At 43.1% G+C, this 21,594-nt stretch overlaps 1 protein-coding gene across 5 annotated transcripts in view; it reads right to left on the bottom strand.

The window, feature by feature from the left end:
• TRIM24 (tripartite motif containing 24) overlaps nucleotides 1-21,594 on the bottom strand; it is a 138,121-nt gene that overhangs the window by 69,929 nt on the left and 46,598 nt on the right. For all 5 annotated transcript variants that reach the window (XR_012156085.1, XM_073322713.1, XM_073322728.1 and 2 more), the window contains exon 2: nucleotides 3,243-3,361. Coding sequence is in view for 4 of the 5 variants with exons in the window: in XM_073322713.1 (XP_073178814.1) it covers nucleotides 3,243-3,361 (119 nt within the window). In the remaining variant the exon portion in view is untranslated. The remainder of the gene's footprint in view (nucleotides 1-3,242; nucleotides 3,362-21,594) is intronic.

The following is a 21,594-nucleotide window of genomic DNA, read 5'->3' as shown; positions in this document are numbered from 1 at the left end:
GACTCCATAAGGAGCACCCAGTGTTGAATGTCCCACTCCTCCTTCATCTGAGGTTTAAAACTTTTGCTGATGCGACAGTTGTCGCTGATGTGGGTTTCCCCCAAGCACCTTAGACAGCTACTGTGCGGGTTGCTGATGGGCATAGGCGTCTTGCAGCTGTCGCAGGGTTTGAAAACCGGGAACTAGGTGTACCCCATCCCTGGGCTAAGTCCTGTCTGGGACCACTAACTAGCTTAACAAACATTAAGGGAACGATGTATAAAAATTATCTATTTACAGGAAAAGTTTGCAACAAACAGTTCTGACCTGAAGAATTTGCCAAAGCAACAAATGTTCCAGCACCATCACTGGCGTAAGAAGGAACTGAGGGTGGGGGGAGCCAGCAGCACTCCTTATACCTTGGCATGTGCGCACCACTCCAGAGGGCGCTAGAGCGGATCCCCCACAGGTAGACCAAGGGGAAAACTTCCGGCACCAGTGCATGTGGCAAGACATGCACCTAACATGGAATGGACATGAGCAAGCACTCGAAGAAGAATATCTACATAGGGCTTTCCCTACAGCCCACTCAGACTATCCAGCTTCCAATGGAGAACTTTGAAGCACTGGTTCAAGTGCTGTTTGTATCCTCCCCAGCAGAGCAGGACCAGCAAGCATTCAGAAAGACTTAAATCAAGGGAAGAATGGGGATCTGTTTTCTAATCAACGAGGATGCACAGTATTATTGAGTTTCAGAAATGCTCATATGCTAAGCCATGACTCCTGAAGGAACTCCATAATTTTTAGAGACTTAAGACTTTGAGAATGACGAATGAAGTCCTGCTATACAAATTTTGTGATCCGCACCCCAGTCAAAAAGGCCTCAATGCCTGAGATACTAGTGATAGAAAGCTGAAAGGCAAATACAAATAAAAAACCCTTGATCTTGTCAATAAGATTACCTCAACTAGTTCGGTCATAGCTCTCTGAACTAAGGTTCTGGGAAGCTTATAGAATCAAACAAATGTAGGGTTGGAAGGGGCGGTCAGATGTCATCTAATCCAGACCCCTGTGCTGACACAGGACAAAGTAAACCCAGACCGTCCCTGGCAGGTGTTTGTCCAACCTGTCTTTAAAAACCTCCAATGACTGGGATTCTACAACCTTCCTCCGAAGACTATCCCAGAACTTAACTCCCTTATAGTTGGAAAGTTCCTCCTCATTTCTAACCTAAAATGCCTTTTTCTGCAATACTCCAGTTGAGGCCTTAGCAGTGCCAAGCAGAGTCGGACAATTGTCTCCCATATGATACTCCTAATACAACCCAAAATATTAGCCCTTTTTGCAATTGCATCACATTGATGACTCGTTCAATTTGTGATCCATTATAACCCCTAGTGATTGTTACATATATTGGAACAAGACAGCAATATGGACTCTTATAAGTTTAAGAAAATTTGGGAATACCTCTGAATGGTATCAAACTCTTTATGACATCTCTGGAACTACATAACTTCTTGCTACTCCTCCTAATGGACAAACTCACTAGAAAAGCTAACTGACTAAAGATAAGATGATCACTTTTCCAAATCAAGCAGTGATTAATCACTGCATAATTAAAGATCATAGGTTGCTTTGGTGACTCAGTGGGTGACATGCAAAATATGCATGATCAAAAATACTCCACATTTAAAAAAAAATTATTCCTACACAAAAAGGTAGACAGATGTTGTCCAAGCTTCTGGAGAGCTTTAATCAAATCTCACTTTCCAGTCCAGGTTCAGAAAATTTGATATCATCATAACGTAGAGGTCCAGGTCCCAAGCTGGCTGAGCATCTGAAGACAGCTAACAAAAGCTTCAGATGGCCATAAGTTTAAATATCCGCACCTATCTTGGGGTAGGGGAAGGAGACTTACAAGGTATATTTCCACCCCCACCACTAGAAACTTTGAAACAAAAAAGATTGCATGGTATAATTAAATAAACCCTAAAGACTGCCAGAATACAAAATAGATCAAGACTTATGATGCACTCCTTATACAAAATGAAGGGATTAAAAAAGGCACTTTCAAAATAATCTTTATTTTAAAAGAGAATAGCATACAAAAGTATCTCTGCAATTAGGGTCTTGACTTTAAATGACTGCAGCATTGCAAAAGTAGTCTTCTTGCTGCCATTATAAAGAAAGCATCTATGTAGAAAGAGGTTAAAGGAGTTAAAATCATTTCCTAAAGTCTAACAAAGTCCATTTATAAAGCACATGGACTTTTATCTTGGCATGGCCCAGAATGAAGGATGGCAAATTCTAATGCCAGAGGTTCCTAAACTTTGGCCATATGCGTCACTGGCTATTTACTTGGTGCTACCTCTTCTTATATCTGGTTGCTAAAATGCATGAAAAGGAACTAAAAGTACATTAAAAATCATTATGCACTTGTGAATGGAGAAGGCAGTGGACCATAGACACACAAGTAAGATATGATCTCAACTACAACATTTGAGAACTTCTTGTCTAATGAACCCAGCTGTTTAATATTAGCAAAACATGACACTAATTAGGTTCTATTTTCCCAGTCCTGACCAAACTAAATTGAGTTTTACACGAAAGGCAGAACGAGAAGTAATCAGCTTAGTCTGCAGCAAGGGACATTTAGGTTAGATGTTAGGAAAAGCTTTTTAACTATAAGGGTAGTCAAATTCTGGAATAGGCTTGCAAGAGGTTGTGAAATCCCCATCACTATCTGTTCGTAAATACCTCCAAACAGCTGTCAGGGATGTCTATAGTTGGTTCTGCCTCAGCAGAGGCGGCTGGGCTTGATAATCTCTAAAGGTCCATTCCAGCCCTACATTTCTCTGATTCTATTATTCTAAGTCATTCTGGTCTCTTGTTCTAGGAATTCTCCCATTTAGAGTCCTCCATGGGAAGTGTTTTGTCTTGGGTTCAGGAAGTTTCACTGTAGCAAGATAATACATATTTTATTTCTCTCATTATCGTTGTAGCCATGCACTTACTTCACCTCAGATATTTAAAACCATTATTTTTTTAAAACAGAAGTTACCATCACCACCACTCCCAACACACTACCTGATTTTCGATGGCAGTCATAAAATACAAAGTATGACTATTTGAATGCTCTTTCTACCTTCCTCTCTCCCCCGACCCCAATACAAAATAAGCAATAAAAGCCACACAGCTAGTAGCTTAAGATATACCTAGGCACCCAAAGGATGCTGAGGCGGGTTACATTTTAATGTACTCACCTGATTTGACTTTTCCACTGTACTGCTGGGAACCTCTGTGGTGTCCTTCACAAAAAAGTTATCTATGATGTGTCTCTCTGCACATTCCTGGCTGCAAATTGGACAGCGGATAACACCAACTGGAGAGAAAAATAAAGAGCAAGTTCAACTGGCAAGAAATCTTTTAAGATTTGTAAGCTTATCAATTTATCAAAAAAACTTCAAAAATAACTGTTCTAGAGATATACTTTTCTGAAAACTTTCAGTTAGTATTTCTAGAGCCCAAGGGATAAGATGCCAATTCTTATCCACTGCCAACCCACAGACTCTGGGTCTCTGCCTGAAAATCACTGAGTATCTCAGCTCCTAGTAGGATTCAGACACTTTAGTTTCAATAATCAGTTTTGTCGTGAATCTTGTACTTATTTCACCCCTTTGCTACTCAAAGGTTCATGTCTTCCCATGAGCAGTTTGTTGCAAAATGGCTGAAGAGTCAGTTTGTAAGGTACCAGATACGTTCAGCGGGACTAGAGGTACATAACTGCAACAGTGATGTGATGGACATGGAATTGTTGTGTAATAATCTAAGAATATTGAGATGTAATAATTTTCTGAATACAATATACCGTCTGATCAATGAGAAGTTACTGTATATTGGTTATAAGACTTTCCTATTCTAATTAATAGGGGGCTTCAGGAAAAGCCAGCAGGACAACACAATAATAGCTATAAACAAACCCCCCAGGACAATTGCCAGACAATGGCGTACTTCCAGGCTACAGCCCAAAGCGAGACAGACATTTTACCAGTCTGGAAACTCACAGATCAAAGGGCTATAAACAGTTAGAGAGCTGTCAATTGTCAAAGGGACAGGTTAACAAAGGCCCTGTCTACACTGGCAAGTTTCTGTGCAGTAAAGCAACTTTCTGTGCTGTAACTCCCGAGATGTACACGCTGCCAAGCCACTCAGTGCACAGAAACTGTGCAGTTGCAAGGCTGTAAAAAACCCACCCTGACGAGAGGCGTACAGCTTCCTGTGCTGGGCCTACAGTGCTGCGGTGCCAGTGTAGACACCGTAGTTGAACAGAGCGCTGTGATTGGCCTCTGGGAGGTGTCCCACAATGCCTGTTCTCGCCTCTCTAGTCATCAGTTTGAACTCTACTGCCCTGCCCTCAAGTGACCAATCATCCTCCCCATCCTGTAAATTCCTTTGGAATTTTGAAAGTCCCCTTCCTGTTTGCACGGTGATGTGTGCAGTGGTCTCAGCGCACCTTTCCAGGTGGCCATGCCTGCTCCACGCACCAGGCGATCCCCCGCTTGGAGCAATGCCAAGCTGCTGGACCTCATCAGCATTTGGAGAGAGGAGGCTGTCCAGTCCCAGCTGCGCTCCAGCCATAGGAATTATGATACCTACGGACAGATTTCCCGATGCATAACAGAAAGGGGCCATGACTGGGACACACTGCAATGCAGGGTCAAAGTGAAGGAGCTGCGGAACACCTACCACAAGGCATGGGAGGCAAACCGCCGCTCCGGTGCTGCGCCCAGGAGCTACTGGTTCTACAAAGAACTGGATGCGATACTCAACGGCGACCCCACCTCCACTGCGAAGATCACTGTGGATACTTCGGTAGGTCGCGTTCCAGTTGAAAGTGGACCGAGCCAGGAGGAGGAAATCTTGGACAAGAATGTGATGGGGAAGGGGGATGGGGACCCAGAAGCAAAAAGATGACTCGAAGGCCAGAGATGCATGCAGCCAGCAGCTCTTTTCTACACAAGAGGAGGCTTGCCAGTCACAGCTGCTGGTGAAGAGCAAACAGGAGAGAAGGCCCCTGGTATGTGGACTTGAAGTGAGCTGTTCGGGGCGAGAGGGTTGCAGAAAGCAGGCTTGTCTCCCACCGCATGCCTAGTCTGAGCAGCTGAACAGGCTGTTGATTGACTCCCTCACTTCATGGGAATCTGCCTCAGATCTCCAGGAAACTCATGGAGATACTGGGAAACCCGCTGCCACAGGTTCTTTGGCAGAGCTGCTTTGTTTCTTGCCCCATTAATGGTAACTTTCCCACACCACTGTGCCATCACCTTGGGGGGGGGGGGGGGGGGAAGCCGCATAGGGGCCAGGGCAGAAGCTGCAGTCTTGGAGAAGACCCTCCCTTGATTGACTGCTCACCCTTAGCAGCAAGATATCTTCCATAATGATCACATCCTGTGGAAAGTGTGGAGACAGAAATGATCATCAGGCCCCACCTACAGAGCTGGCTCTCCCCAAGAGCCACGTGCCCAGCGAACATCTGAGTCTGGGATGAGTGATTTACCATGCCCCTGCAACTACTCACCATTTTGGGGGTCTTGTGGCTCATGTGTGCTTGCCTGGGGTCAGCCAGTTAGTGACAGGTGTGTAAGTACTGGCTGTGTTTTAAATCACTGAATCAGTGTTCTGTGTGTTGCAAACAATACTGCCTCTGTAAAATGTTGCATTTAAATTTCACAGAGATGACCTGGGGAGCCAAGCCTCCCTCTTTGTTATCGGCGGCTGAATGGCTGCACAGAATTAGAAAGCGGCCAAGAAGAACTAAGGAGGACTTTCTGCGTGATGTTATGATGCACTCCATTGCTGAGAAACAGGAATTGAAGGAGTGACGGAGACAGCGAGAAGAGGGACCGAAAGGAGAACGCGGCACACCAGAAAGAAGACACGGAGTAGCTCTTAAATGTTATGGAGTGCTAAGTGGACACACTCCAGGTGATACTCGCTCTTCAAACAAAGCAGCTCTGCGCCCACCCTCCCCTGCGGCCACTGTTGCAAAACTTTCCCATTCTCCCCCCAGACACCACCACCACACTCTTATCAATCTCCCAGCTCCAGTCTATACCCGCGGCATTTCACTCCTCCCTTGTCACAGTCCAACACTGTGGACTCCCACAACCCATTGCACTCAACACACATCCCTCTGCAGTTTGGCCCTGCTGAAGTACAGTACCCGCTGCATTGTACATCAAAGAAGAAGGTTAGCTATGATCCCTGGACATACACAAATCTTTAGCCATCCCCACCTCCTCTTGGGATCTTCCCTTTCCCCATCCCCCTCACTGCAGATTTTTTTTTGTTTGACTCTCTCCTCTGGTTGTTGTTTTTTAATAAAAGAATTGTGTTGGTTTGAAAGCAATCTTTATTCTATGAATTGAAAGCAAACAGAGCCCTGCAAAGCGACAGACAATTATGTTAAATGTTCACATTGCACCAATCACAATCCCCTCCTAGCATTACAAGCACTGCACTTCCAAGCATAGCAACAGATATTAGTGGCTTTCAGCTTCAAATTGCTGTCTCAAGGCATCCCAGATCCTTATGGCCCCGCACCGTGCCTTTCTAATAAATAGCCCTGGGCTCTGGCTGTTCAAACTCAGCCTCCAGGCGCTGAGCCTCTGAGGTCCAGCCCGCAGTGAAGCTTTCACAAATATTATAGAGCGTACAGCACGCAGCTATAAACATAGGAATATTGTCATCGGCCAGGTCCAGCTTCCCATATAGGCAGCGTCAGTGGGCTTTTAAACGGCCAAAACCATACTCAGTCATTCTGCATTTGCTCAGCCTGTTGTTGAACCGCTCCTTGCTGTTGTCAAGTTGCCCCATGTATGGCTTCATAAGCCACGGCATTAAGGGGTAGGCAGGGTCTCCGAGGATCACAATGGGCATTTTGACTTCCCCTATGGTGATCTTCTGGTCCAGGAAGAAAGTCCCTGCTTGCAGCTTCCTGAACAGGCCAGTGTTCCAAAAGATGTGTGGGTCATGCACCTTTCCAGACCAGTCTGCATTAATGCCTGTGAAATGCCCACAGTGATCCACAAGTGCCTGGAGAACATTGAGAAATACCCCTTGAGATTAATGTACTCAGTGGGTAGGTGGTTTGGTGTCAGAATTGGAATATGGGTGCCATCTATCGCCCCTCTGCAGTTAGGAAACCCCATATGTGCAAAGCCATCTGCAATTTCACGCATGTTGCCCAGAGTCACCGTCTTCCAGAGCAGGATGCGATTAATGGCCCTGCACACTTCCGTCAACACAAGTCCAACTGTGAACTTTCCCACTCCAAACTGGTTAGCGACCGATCAGTAGCAGTCTGGAGTAGCCGGCTTCCACAGTGCAATTGCCACGCACTTCTCCAATGGCAAGGCAGCTCCCTCTCTCTCTCTCTCTCACCACATGCTTCTCCAACGGAAGTGCAGGGCTGGGGCGAGCTCATCCCATGAATGTGGTTTTCCTCATCCAAAAGTTCTGCAGCCAATGCTTGTCACTCCAGATGTGCATCACGATGTGATACCACCACTCAGTGCTTGTTTCCCGAGCCCAAGAGTGGTGTTCCACTGTGGGCAGCACCTCCATGAATGTCACAAGGACTCTTGTGTCATAGATGGTAGTGTGGAAAGATCAATGTCGCACTCCTCTTGCCTTTGTAGTTTAAGGAATAACTCCACTGCCACTCATGATGTGTTGGTCAGAGTGAGCAGCATACTGATTAACAGTTCAGGATCCATTCCTGCAGCCCGAAGAGGCATGGCATGCAGTACACAAATGGTTGAAAGATGGCACCAAATATGGACAGAAGCACAGGAACTGCAGGGATGCAAAGCAATGCATCACGGGGCATTGGGATAGGATCCAGGATGCCCTGTGATCCCCTCCATCTTCACATAGGTGCCGACGCACTGGCAGCTCCCCGCCCCGCCCCCTGCCAGAGCTCACCTCTGCTCTGCCTCGTCTGCGAGCACCCGCTTTTCCCCCCTCCCTCCCAGCGATTGTCCCCGCAAAGTGCTGGGGGGGGAGGGAAGAGGAGGAACACGGTGCACTCAGGGGAGGAGGTGGGGCCAGGGTGGGGATTTGGAGAGAGGTCCAATAGGGGCAGGGACTTTGGGGGAAGGGGTTGGAATGGGGGGGCGGGGGTGGCGAGCACCCACCGGCACCATGAGAAGTTGGTGCCTATGCGTCTTCCCACAACTCTTAGTGGCAGAAAAGGAAGAAATGCTCTGTGGGATAGCTCCCCAGAGTGCACTGCTCCGAATACCACTGCAAGTGACGCAAGTGTGAACATGCTATTGCGGAGGCAACGGACAGTGTGAACATACAACAGCAGTTTCCCTTCAGCACTCTCTGAGCGGCACTGTAACCCCGCCAGTGTAGACATGCCCACAGAGAGCCTCTGTGGCGTAGATTGCGTTAGACCCTTCCCCAGATCCAGGGAACAGTAAGCCTTAGAGGAATGCAGACATGAATACTGGTTTGGGGCAGAGGGACAGCTCAGTGGTTTGAGCATTGGCCTGCTAAACCCAGGGTTGAGAGTTCAATCCTAGAGGGGGCCATTTATGGATCTGGGGCAAAAATTGGCGATTGGTCCTGTGTTAAACAGGGGGTTGGACTAGATGACCTACTGACGTCCCTTCCAACCCTGATATTCCATGATTCTATGAAGTTTTGTTAAGATCTATTTTCTCTTAATTGCTTTGATTATGCTTTAAGAGAAGGTGTGCTGAAAACAGGAGGGACCAGAGGGGCAGTTAACCTGGTAACTGACACCTGATACACCAGTTCACAGTTAAATCTTTTAAACTGACAAGAAGATGTAGAAGTAGAAAGTTAAAATATATATTACTATATAATCAACTATGTTTCACATTGTTAGTGTTCTGAACTCACCTTTTACACAAGCCTCCCCATAAAATTTTGCCAATGTATCTTAATATGTATTACTAACCTCCCTGCTATATGAGAATTAGGCCTTTTCCGATACAAGCCCATTGATTTTCTCAGAGTGACTTTGTGATCTGGACATTCATTTAACACAGATTATAGAGAATTCAGACTTGTGCACTGCATCTTGTCTCCGCCTTATCACATTTAAAGTTGACTTTGACAAAATACATTTACTTCTATGTATACGATCGTAGATATGTTAAGTTCTTATTTCAGTCCCAAAATCTTTAGCTAAGAGGAAAGATGTACAGCTTACATATCTCAAAGACAGTTGTGCTGCATCACTAGACATACATGTGATAGCTCTTCTCTTGGCTGACAGACCAGACAGGGACTGACCTAGGGAACTCTAGAACTGAAAGTGAGATGCTACACCTTGAGCTAAATAGCCAACACTTTATAGCTGCAGGCTGAAACAACTCATTCACTGTGGAACAGCACGTAGAAGGATCTTTACACACACACTTTCTACACCCTGGTCAAAACTGCAATAGATATCTGTTACCATCATTCTGGATATAAATCAGGAACTCTGTTTTCAAGAAGTCTGATAAGCTCTAGAGCTTAATGCAAACAGTGCTGAAACACAGGTCTGGTCTACGCTACAAAGTTCAGCTGCTGACTCAAGACAACTTATAAGCTCTTTGTGCACGTCTACACTCAAATTTGTCTCTGGCCAATATAAGTGTTGCTTTTGGTGATTGCCCACCTTGGCAAGCATGCCTAGAAACTCTCCCTTGTTCTGTGCATTGTCCAATGTTTAAAATTTAAAGATGGTGACTGGCCCACCACCAAAAGACATAGGTACTAACTCCCCATTTAATATACAATAATTATTGTATATTTAAAAAAAAAAAAAGTACAACAGAGGTAGAGTTGGCATCTGCTTTTTGTTCCCCTCTTAGGATAAGTGAAGGGGAAGGGTGGGTTGGGAGGGGCACCATGCAGAACATCTCGAGGAAACTTTCATGGCAAGACTCAATACTCTCCTGAAAGTTTTTAGGGATGGCTGTTTTATTTCTTCCTCTGTGGTAGGACATTTTCCCATGCCACTATGTGATGAGCTCAAGTGGCACCACTGCAGTAAACAGGCTAGTAGCATATTGGCCAGGCAGCTTCAGGATGCTAGTAGGCAGCTGGGCTTTCCATTGCCTGCGGAAAATAGTGTCAATATTACCACAGCCCTGTGGGATAGAGACTGAAATTTTAGTGCATCATGCAAGCAAAGCCATACTCACCATGGCTGGGACTGGAGAGTGATGCTGTGTAGAGGCTCTCCAAAGCTGAAGTGTTAATAAGCATGTCTTATTAAAAGTCTTTATGGGAATAAGACAAGGGAGTTTTGCCTTATCATTCCCTTTCTGATGTGACTGTAAATACAATGATACAACTGTTTTTAATCAGCCGCAGAATACCTGACCCTGATGAGGCGAAAAAGAAGAGGACTAGGGAGCACACGTTCAGGGAAATCCTGCAAGCCAGTGCTGTGTTAGACACTGAACAAAGGGCCTGGAGGGCCAACAAGGCAGACAGCATAAAGAACTCCAAGGTAGCAGCTCTCTAGCCCCTCAACATAAACACGTGGCATCATGGGCTTACTCCTTACCCTTACCACTTCATGCCAGAGGACAGCAAGGAAGACTACAGCTTCACACACGAACTGTGATTCTTGTTGGACGGTGTATATGTCACCACAACAGGCCACATTTGTGCACTGAAATGGGTGTTTGCTGCTCTTCCAATTTTGAAGTCCTAATCTGTTAATTTATATTTAAAGTTTGTATTGCATTGCCTGTTTTTTGCCCACTGGTTTTCGACAATCCATAAATTTTTCTATTTTGGAAAACAGAATTTTCATTAGTTCACAATACATATTTGGAAACACCGATTTAGGCTTCTGAGTTTAAAATTGCTGAAGTGAATGTTTACCATATTTTACAGTTAGAGAATAAGTAGAAGTAATGGTCTAAATACAGGGGGCAGAAACAGACAATATTCGTCACCGTGTACTGACAAAGCACTTTGAAGAGGAGAAGCTATATATACCCATTTAAGATGAGGAACAGTGAAAACCCTCTCTAAAATAAGAGTCTAATGAATCAAGAATGTTCTCGAAAAAGGAGAAGGATTTAGTCAGTCACTCTTGTGAAGCCAGCCTTTATTGCTCATTATATAAGTCTCCCACAAAACATCTCCTCACTTCCTTCTACAGTTGTTCTGTAAGCATGTAATGATATCCTTGAATTAATCCATGAGGCAATTAATCTCTCCTCCCTTAATTCCTTCTTCAAGACACACTTCTATGATGCCTACAAGTCTGCCAGTCAATGATAATTAGGTTGTGCAGTAGCGAGGGCACGCTGATTTTAATTTAAGATTTGGAAACATCAATTTCTACAATACCTATGTAACTGTATTATCTTGTTTTGAGTTTGGTCACCCTCACTGCCTGTGTTTTCCCTGAAGTTACCGTATTCTTTTCAATGTGGGGACTATATCAACTTGTGTATGCAATAACTAACTACATTAGCATATGTCCCCATTGGGTAAGTCCTGGAGAACCCAAATACAGATAGTATGGTACTAAGTGTTTAATTTATTTCATTATTTGCTTTTATTTCCCTTACCAACACAGTCTTCCCTAAATTATTAAAACTATGGGAGAGGTGGAAATTACATTTGTTGCTGTTGTGACAGCAAAGCTTCTTACAACTTCAATGCACAGGGCTCTAACGCTGCATTTCAATCACTCAGAAAACACCTACTGACTTTCATGGGAAACCCCATGAGTAGAACTGAACGAAAGTTACAATACATTGGTCAAAATTTCAGCCACACTGAATATGAAGGGGGTAAAAAGCCAAACTGATGTCACAACAGTCCTTAAATTCCACAAGTAAGATCTAATACACAACTCATCCCTAAGACTATCAGCCAGACTATCAGAGGCTCGTTCACCTACACATCCACCAATCTGATATATGCCATCATGTGCCAGCAATGCCCCTCTGTCATGTACACTGGCCAACCTGGACAGTCTCTACATAAAAGAATAAATGGATACAAATCAGACGTCAAGAATTATAACATTCAAAAACCAGTAGGAGAACACTTCAATCTCTCTGGTCACTCGATTACAGACCTCAAAGTGGCAATTCTTCAACAAAAAAAAAATTCAAACAGACTTCAACAAGAGACTGCTGAATTGGCATTAATTTGCAAACTGGACACTATTACATTAGGCTTGAATAAAGACTGGGAGTGGATGTGTCATTACACAAAGTAAAACTATTTCCCCATGTTTATCCCCTCCTCCCCCCAACACACACACACACACACAGTTCCTCACACATTCTTTTAACTGCTGGAAATGGCCCACCTTGATTATCACTACAAAAAGGGTTCCCCCCCGCTGGTAATAGCTCACCTTACCTGATCGCTCTCCTTACAGTGTGTATGGTAACACCCATTGTTTAATGTTCTCTGTGTATATAAAATCTCCCCACTGTATTTTCTACTGAATGCATCCAATGAAGTGAGCTGTAGCTCACAAAAGTTTATGCTGAAATAAATTTGTTAGTCTCTAAGGTGCCACAAGTACTCCTTTCTTTTTGCAGATACAAACTAACACAGCTGCTACTCTGAAAACTATCATTTCTGTAAAGGGCTTTGAGACGGTGAGTGGATCAAACTGTACATTAAAGGAAGCTTTCATGGGCAAAGAAACATTTGAAAACTTTCCTCAGGGTAAGTGCCCACTCCACTAAAAGGTACTGACCTATAATAGGTAAGCTAAGTTGCTGTCTGGCATTTTGAACAAGTCATTCTCTGTTCTCTAGTGCCTGCAGCTGCATCATGTTGCACTGCCAACAATCAAAAACATGAGAAAGCCAGATATCTACAATCACATTGTGAAATACTAGTTATCAGTGAAGATCATTAGGACACATTTGCCTCTGGGCCAGAAGGTTGTGCATTCAACTCAGCATGTTAATACCAGCCTCAAACTTCTTGTTGATACTGCAATGCACAATGCTCTTGCAGTGTCAGAAGGAAAATTTTTCAACTGTTAAATCTGTACAGACAGCTGTTATATTCCACCGTGAGTATATTTTGCGCTTGACTGCACAGAAATGCAGTGTAAATGCAAGAGGAGTGAGTATTTGGAGTTGTGGTGGGCATACAAAAACTAGCAGCTATTGTTAGGGATGGGTACGGTTCTATTATATTCCCACAGTTCTGTTATATTCACCGTGCTTATTGAAATCTTCACAGGGGCAGACTTAAGGTTGCATGGGAGTAAGGTCTGGCAGGTTTTACCTTAACTCTGCACTTCCTGCTTTTATAAGGTTGGTGTTTTGTTTTGCTGTATTTCCAGCTTCCCAGGAGGTTTCAGTTTTCAGCTGCCAACTTCTGTGTTCTAGAAGGTATAAAGGCACTGCTAGCCAACTTTAGCTCCCTTTTAAACAAACACATTTATTTAGTGAGTTTCTTTGCTTAGACCCAACTGAAAGTGCCAATTCAAGACAAATTGCTTAAAGTTACAGTTACAGCCTGTCATAAATATAAAGGGAAGGGCAAACCCCTTTGAAATCCCTCCTGGCCAGGGGAAAGCTCCTCTCACCTGTAAAGGGTTAAGAAGCTAAAGGTAACCTCGCTGGCACCTGACCAAAATGACCAATGAGGAGACAAGATACTTTGAAAAGCTGGGAGGAGGGAGAGAAACAAAGGGTCTGTGTCTGTCTATATGCTGCTCTTGCCAGGAACAGAACAGGAATGGAGTCTTAGAACTTTTAGTAAGTAATCTAGCTAGGTATGTGTTAGATTATGATTTCTTTAAATGGCTGAGAAAAGAATTGTGCTGAATAGAATAACTATTTCTGTCTGGATTTAAACCTGGAGAATGGTCAGTTTAGATGAGCTATTACCAGCAGGAGAGTGAGTTTGTGTGTGTATGGGGGTGGGGGGGATGTGAGAAAACCTTGATCTATGCAGGAAATAGCCCGACTTGATTATGTAAAGAGTTGTCACTTTGGATGGGCTAGCACCAGCAGGAGAGTGAATTTGTGTGGGAGTGAATTTGGCTGGGGGGGTGGAGGGTGAGAAAACCTGGATTTGTGCTGGAAATGGCCCACCTGTTGATCACTTTAGATAAGCTATTACCAGCAGGACAGTGGGGTGGGAGGAGGTATTGTTTCATGATTTCTGTGTGTATATAAAGTCTGCTGCAGTTTCCACGGTAAACATCTGATGAAGTGAGCTGTAGCTCACGAAAGCTCATGCTCAAATAAATTGGTTAGTCTCTAAGGTGCCACAAGTACTCCTTTTCTTATTTCTGTCTGTGTATCTTTTTTGTAACTTAAGGTTTTGCCTAGAGGGGTTCTCTATGTTTTTGAATCTAATTACCCTGTAAGATATCTACCATCCTGATTTTACAGGGGGGATTTCTTTATTTCTATTTACTTCTATTTTTATTAAAAGTCTCCTTGTAAGAAAACTGAATGCTTTTTTCATTGTTCTCAGATCCAAGGGTTTGGGTCTGTGGTCACCTATGCAAATTGGTGAGGCTTTTTATCCAACATTTCCCAGGAAAGGGGGGGTGCAAGTGTTGGGAGGATTGTTCAGTGTTCTTAAGATCCAAGGGTCTGGGTCTGTAGTCACCTAGGCAAATTGGTGAGGCTTTTTACCAAACCTTGTCCAGGAAGTGGGGTGCAAGGTTTTGGGAAGTATTTTGGGGGGAAGGACGCGTCCAAACAGCTCTTCCCCAGTAACCAGTATTAGTTTGGTGGTGGTAGTGGCCAGTCCAAGGACAACGGGTGGAATATTTTGTACCTTGGGGAAGTTTAGACCTAAGCTGGTAAAGATAAGCTTAGGAGGTTTTTCATGCAGGTCCCCACATCTGTACCCTAGAGTTCAGAGTGGGGGAGGAACCTTGACACAGCCCAAGGCTGGGGTTTCTATGCACACCAAGGCAAGGCAAACCAAACCAGACAGACAAGACTTTGGTTTTACCCCACAGGCTAACCACAAGTCACACAAGCAATTCCCTTAGACACTCCAGTTTCCCATTATCACCACCAGTGCCACTCATTATGGGGAAAAATGGTTATGAAAACCAATACCCCAGTAAAAGAAAAAAGGTTCTCTCGATCCCAAAGGACCAAGCCCCAGACCCAGGTCAATATACAAATGAGATCTTACCCACAAATCATGCTGTTGCCAATCCTTTAGAATCTAAAGGTTTATTCATGAAAGGAAAAAGATATAGATGAGAGCAAGAATTGGTTAAATGGAATCAATTACATACAGTAATGGCAAAGTTCTTGGTTCAGGCTTGCAGCATTGATGGAATAAACTGCATGTTCAAATCCAGTCTCTGGAGTACATCCACAGCTGGGATAGGTCATCATTCCTTTGTTTAGAGCTAAGTCCCTCCAGAGGTATGACGCAGGATTGGAGACAAGATGGAGGAGTTGCAGCAGCTTCTTATATTCTCATGCCATGTGGTCTCTCTTTCTTTGTCCCAAGGACAAGCTGTCCATCACATGGCATGGAAAAGCCACAGAGTTTTGTCCATAGGCATGTCCCTGCATACCTTGCTGAGTCACAAGGCGTGTCTGCCTTCTCTCAGTGGGTCAGCTGTATATCTGATGGTCCTTAATGGGCCATCAAGCAGGCTAGGCAGAGCTGACACCAACCTGTCACTCAGAAGCATAGCACAAGTTTGAAATACAGACAGTATAGAGCCAATACTTGTAACTTTAAATACAAAAATGATACATGCATATTCATAGCATAATCATAACCAGCAAACCATAACCTTGTCTTAGACACCTTATTTGACCCCCTTTATACAAGATTTGGTATCATTACAGGACCTTGGTTGCAACAATGATCTATACAGTCCTAGATTATGTCAATAACGTCACACAAGGCCATTAAGAATTTTGCCTGGCATCCACACTAGCACTATTTTAAACCATTCAGTTTCAATTACCTTTGGATATCTATTCCACAGTCTCTAACTCAGTTCCCAGAAGCAATACTGAAAGATTTTGCAAGGCACTGAGGCACTCTGTGATGGTAGTGGGAAGACCAGCTGAACAGTTAAATCTAGAGTGCTCTGGCACTGCACTAAACCGGATAAACTTGCTGAAAAATTAGTCTGTTCCAAATGGTAATTAAACCAGTTGTAAGCCATTTGTAGATATGCAGTGGTTTTTGCTTGAGGAGAGGAAATGTTCTACGAACATTCTAGTGGTTTAATGGTTAAATAGTTCCAAGATAATCCAAGACAAAGCTTACCTGTTTAAAGGGCATTTCCCCTGAAGAGTACTTGGGAACAACTGGGGACTTTTGTTTTTCCCAAAGTATATCTATGGTTAAGCAGATTAGTTAGCATTGTAAAAAGGTGGTAAAATGACAGACAGCAAGACAGGATTTTCCAAGTTTACAAAAATTCAGAGCATGACAATTTTTAGTTGATGCAAGATCTTTATAACTGATAAATTACAAAAAGTAAAGTTAGTATTATAAATACTGAAGAAGAGTTATAAGTACAGAAAGCAAGATTTAAAGATGGACATGGTATTTTTTTAAGGACAGAAAAAACCCAGGTATTTTAAATTTTAAAACAGTGCCAACCCTTAACTGTTTGACTCCAAAATAAGGACATTTCACTTGTAACAAAACTTCCTCTCCTCAATATGTGCACATAACTCCCACTAATATGACACAAATATTATTAAACATGTGCATGGGGTTGGAGTAAACTGGTTGTCCTCATACACGTCATATTTTTGTTAAATATTACATAAAATGTTATTAAAAGACTTAACACTGGAGATATTACTCGCAATAAGCCTGAATATGTTTTAAAGATACCCCTTTCCTCAGTAAATCAATCCTGTGCTGGCAAAATTAACAACTTCTTCAAACTGGTTTCCCCCAGAAAAAACTGCTTCTATCCAGTTCTAGCAGTCTGCTGCTTCTAGTGGAGTTCACATAGGTTAAACCAACAAGCACACGTGTCTCTAGAGGAAACCTGCCTCTAACTGCAAACCTATAAATCAAGCAAATTAGTTTATTAAAATCTAAATGGTATATTTAAACATCATATAAAATGGATTAATATATTAAAGATAAGAGACTACCTGATTGCAATCCCCCCTCCGAAAAAGTGTTACAGGACAGTTTCAATGCTGCAGTGCATTCACTTTCTTGAAATGGAAAGCACTGCAGAGCAGAATTAAAAATACTTCAGCTGCTCTGCAAACGTGGCTTATTGTTTTTACCACATGCCAGCCTTTAAATTTTTCAGTTAACAAACAACCTACAGATTTTGCAACTCTTGTATTGCACTGAAACTTATCACAACATTATGAATGCAGAATGTATGGCTGAAAGCAAGAGTATTTCTTCTCCAATTTCAGAGAAGCAGCCGTGTTAGTCTGTATCTGCAAAAAGAAAGGGAGTACTTGTGGCACCTTAGAGACTAACCAATTTATCTGAGCAAAAGTTTTCGTGAGCTACAGCTCACTTCATTGGATGCATGCAGTGGAAAATACAGTGGGGAGATTTTATATACACAGAGAACATGAAACAATAGGTGTTACCATACACACTGTAAGGAGAGGTTTCAGAGTAACAGCCATGTTAGTCTGTATTTGCAAAAAAAAAAAAAAAAAAAAAGGAGTACTTGTGGCACCTTAGAGACTAACCAATTTATTTGAGCATAAGCTTTCGTGAGCTACAGCTTATGCTCAAATAAATTGGTTAGTCTCTAAGGTGCCACAAGTACTCCTTTTCTTTTTACTGTAAGGAGAGTGATCAGTTAAGGTAAGCTATTATCAGCAGGAGAGAAAAAAAACAAAAACAAAAACCTTTTGTAATGATAATCAAGGTGGGCCATTTCCAGCAGTTGACACGTTCTTGTCAACTGCTGGAAATGGCCCACCTTGATTATCACTACAAAAGGGTTTTTTCCCCCCTCCTGCTGGTAATAGCTCACCTTACCTGATCACTCTCCTTACAGGGTGTATAGTAACAACCATTGTTTCATGTTCTCTGTGTATATATAATCTCCCCACTGTATTTTCCACTGCATGCATCCGATGAAGCGAGCTGTAGCTCACGAAAGCTTATGCGCAAATAAATTTGTTAGTCTCTACAGTGCCACAAATACTCCTTTTCTCCTCCAATTTATTTTCTTTAAAAGACAAGGTTAGTGGTATGAGAAGTGCCACAATAGCAGAACAGCATTAAGGTGTACAATTCCTCTCACCTCCCTACCGTCAACTAAACCTTGACCTAAGGACTACCAACAGTTACATCAATTGTGATGACTATGTAAAAATTATGACTATTAAAGAAACATCTTTTCATGTCCTGAAATCTACAAGTGCTCCAATTCTTATATTTGTCAGATATGTAATGAATCCAATTTCACAGGACAAAAGGTCTTCAAAGAGACTTTAAATTTGATAGAAACTTGTTGTTCTAAAAAGAAATTTCTAACTTTCAAAACTCCAGTTCCCTGCGAAAAGGTGCTATAATCTGAAGGTTGCCAATAAGCAAAAAGCAGGTTTGCAGGGCTGTAGCCAAGGAAGGAAGCATTGGGATGTGTCAAGCCCAGGCCTCTGGCGCCATGAAACGGCATCGAGAGAGATAACATTTAGCCCTGTGGCCCCCAGCGCCCTTCCTTACAGGGCAGCAGGTCCTCAGCTGTGGGCAGGTTTTCAGGGCTGCAGCCAGGGAAGGCATGTCCCAGCATTTCCCAGTCTCCCTGAGGCCAGAGCTTTTCTTCCAAAAGAAGTTCTCAATAAGCAGTATGGCTGTTGCCAGTACTTGAACCCCATTAACATCAAAGTCAATGGCTACCAGCAAAATGTTGCTATGAACTGAAAGTCATTAATATTTGGATTGCTAATGACTGGCATCCACTGTAGTTTTAATACTGCCTAAGCTTCAAGCTTCTGTTAGGAACTCTACATAAATGCCACTGAAATAATATTTTGCAAATCTAAATTTTATATATCTACATTCCTGGTTCTTATATTGGTGGTCAAGGATATAGTGCCCTAGTGCCTCTCCAGAGTAATGAAATCAATAGCTCCACTTTCTTCTCTGCTTGCCAGAAAACAAAGCACAAGTTTGTGGTTATTACTAAATATATTCAAGTCGGAGAGCGTTGCTGTAAAATAACTCTTACCAAAAAACTGGCATAGAGGTGGGTCTTGCATTTAGCTCTGAAGATGGCAAGGTTAGTAATAATTTTTATTTCTTTTGGCATTGAGTTCTATAGTTTAAGACTAGATCCTGTGAAATTTCAGTCTCCTACCACTAATTGACAACTTTGGTGTTGTAGTGGAAGCTGTGATTATGGAGAAGTAGAAAGACACTGTCTTTTAGGTTTCAGAGTAGCAGCTGTGTTAGTCTGTATCCACAAAAAGAAAAGGAGTACTTGTGGCACCTTAGAGACTAACAAATTTGTTAAATACTAACAACTTTGTTAGTCTCTAAGGTGCCACAAGTACTCCTTTTCTTTTTACTGTCTTTTAGGAAGCTAGAGCCAATCTCAGGCAAGACTCCATAAAAAAAGAGATTCAGGGCATTCTGGAAGACTTCTGAGCAGTGAGACCTTGCTGCCTCTATAGCAGATGAAAAAGTATGTTTTCTGATACGTAATATTTTTTCCTGTTGCTACAGCCAAGATCCTGTGGTAGATCCTAATTATGAAACTGATTGATTACTGGTTTAGACACAGCTATCACTAGTATTCATTGGCACCGATTTTCCCGCTTTCCCAGCCCTGCCCCCACTCCGTCCCCTCCCTGCCCCCATTCCAACCTCTTCCCCAAATCTCCAGCCCGCCTCCTCCCCTAAGCACGTCACTTTCCCGCTTCTCCACCTCCCTCCCAGCATGCCACCAAACAGCTGTTTGGCGGCAGCCGGGGAGCAGCACTAGGAGGTGGGTGGAGGAGCGGGGACATGGTGTGCTGCAGGGGGAGTGGGGGGGGAAGGCTGGTGAGGGGAGCTTGGCTGCCAGTGTGTGCAGAGCACCCACTAATTTTTTTCCGTGGGTGCTCCAGCCCTGGAGCATCCATGGAGTCAGCGCCTATGCTACTATTGGGATCGGGGCTCTGTGAGCACTTTCTATCTTGATTTTCCCAACCCACTCTGCTGGTGAGCTATATCATAGCTCGGGGCAACTGCACCTGTATTTCTCCTTAGTGGTTCAGCAAGGGTATCCACTGTCAGGCTCCCTACTTGTTGCCCATCTTTGGTGGATACCCTGGTCAGAAGGGAGAGACACAGGTATTTCAAGACCGACCAGTTCCCTACCTTCAGTGTTATTCCCAGCAAAAGACAATCTACTTAAATAGGCTCTCTCTTCAGAGACTAACAACACAGTAATTGCCAACAGTTATAAGTTACCACACAGCATTTCATATGCAAGCCTATTTTATTTTTAAAGTAAAGATCACTACGGAGAAAACATTTTAAAAAATGAAAAGAACTACACCCCTGCTAATAAGCTTACCAGAGATCCCCTCGACTGTCTCCAACATGGGCTCTAAAAAGGGGAGTCCTTCAAACCATGTAAAGAGGTCTCTTTTGTGGTCACAGGCTCATAACAGCTTCAGCTCAGAACTGCAGGCCTGGCTTGACATGAGTAATTGGACATGAGGAAGACCTCATTTCTTGGGAGAGCGGATTAGAGAGGTAAGTAGATCAGCAGCATGGAAACAACGTCTGTGGTAAGATAGGTAAATGGATCACTGAGCTAAGAAACTGAACTTCTGAACTAACTAACATAAGGGGAAACATTCTGGGAACCATTCACAACGGACAACATAACAATGGACAAGGTAAGTCTAGAACATAGGATGAGGTAAAAAGTAAGTTGTGCATGGACAATGTGTGGACAAAAGCATGTTGTACACGGACTGGTTTCTGCAACGTAACCAAGCCAAACTCCAAAATGTGTAACGCAACATAATGGGTAAATTATGTATATAAACGGACAGACAGAGAGGTTCTTCTGTGTAACTTAGCTTTGTGATGTTATCCTTGCATTTGAGTCCGATCAACTCAGCATAGCTTTGCTGTATGCCAAATAAAGATACCTAAATGTTAAAATCTGGAGTCGAACTGAGTTCTTGGGAAGCCAAGTGAAAGAGAGCTCTCAGAGGGAATCCCAACAAGAACTAGAACCCCCCAGAAAAGTTAATTCCTAACTTTATAGAGTTTACAGATGCAGATAATTAATAGACACTCAGTTTCTCTCCCCAGGATGTAGCTTCAAAAGAATAGCTCTAAAGTGGGTCATCTGCATTCCCCTCACTCCCAGGTACTTCCTAGGAAATTCACTTCACACGTTGTCCCCAAAAAGTTCTTAATATCATCCAGAGATTGCATTAATCCTGTCTCCTGCTAAAGAAGTTCCATATAACCCCACAATAGTACATAAACATTTGCATTTTTCAATGAACCACAAAGATGTTAATTCACTAAGGGATATCCAGGATATTTCAGGAAGCTGTCGTATCTGTCACAATAAAGAAGACTTCAGAGAGAACGTGAAGAATTTTGCATTCATAATGGTGGTCAGGTTGAAAGCGA

The sequence above is a fragment of the Lepidochelys kempii genome, chromosome 1 (assembly GCF_965140265.1).
Source record: "Lepidochelys kempii isolate rLepKem1 chromosome 1, rLepKem1.hap2, whole genome shotgun sequence".
In the NCBI taxonomy this organism is placed as follows: domain Eukaryota; kingdom Metazoa; phylum Chordata; order Testudines; family Cheloniidae; genus Lepidochelys; species Lepidochelys kempii.
The sequence above is the reverse complement of the archived record's forward strand: the minus strand, read 5'-3'. Positions and strand labels throughout refer to the sequence as shown.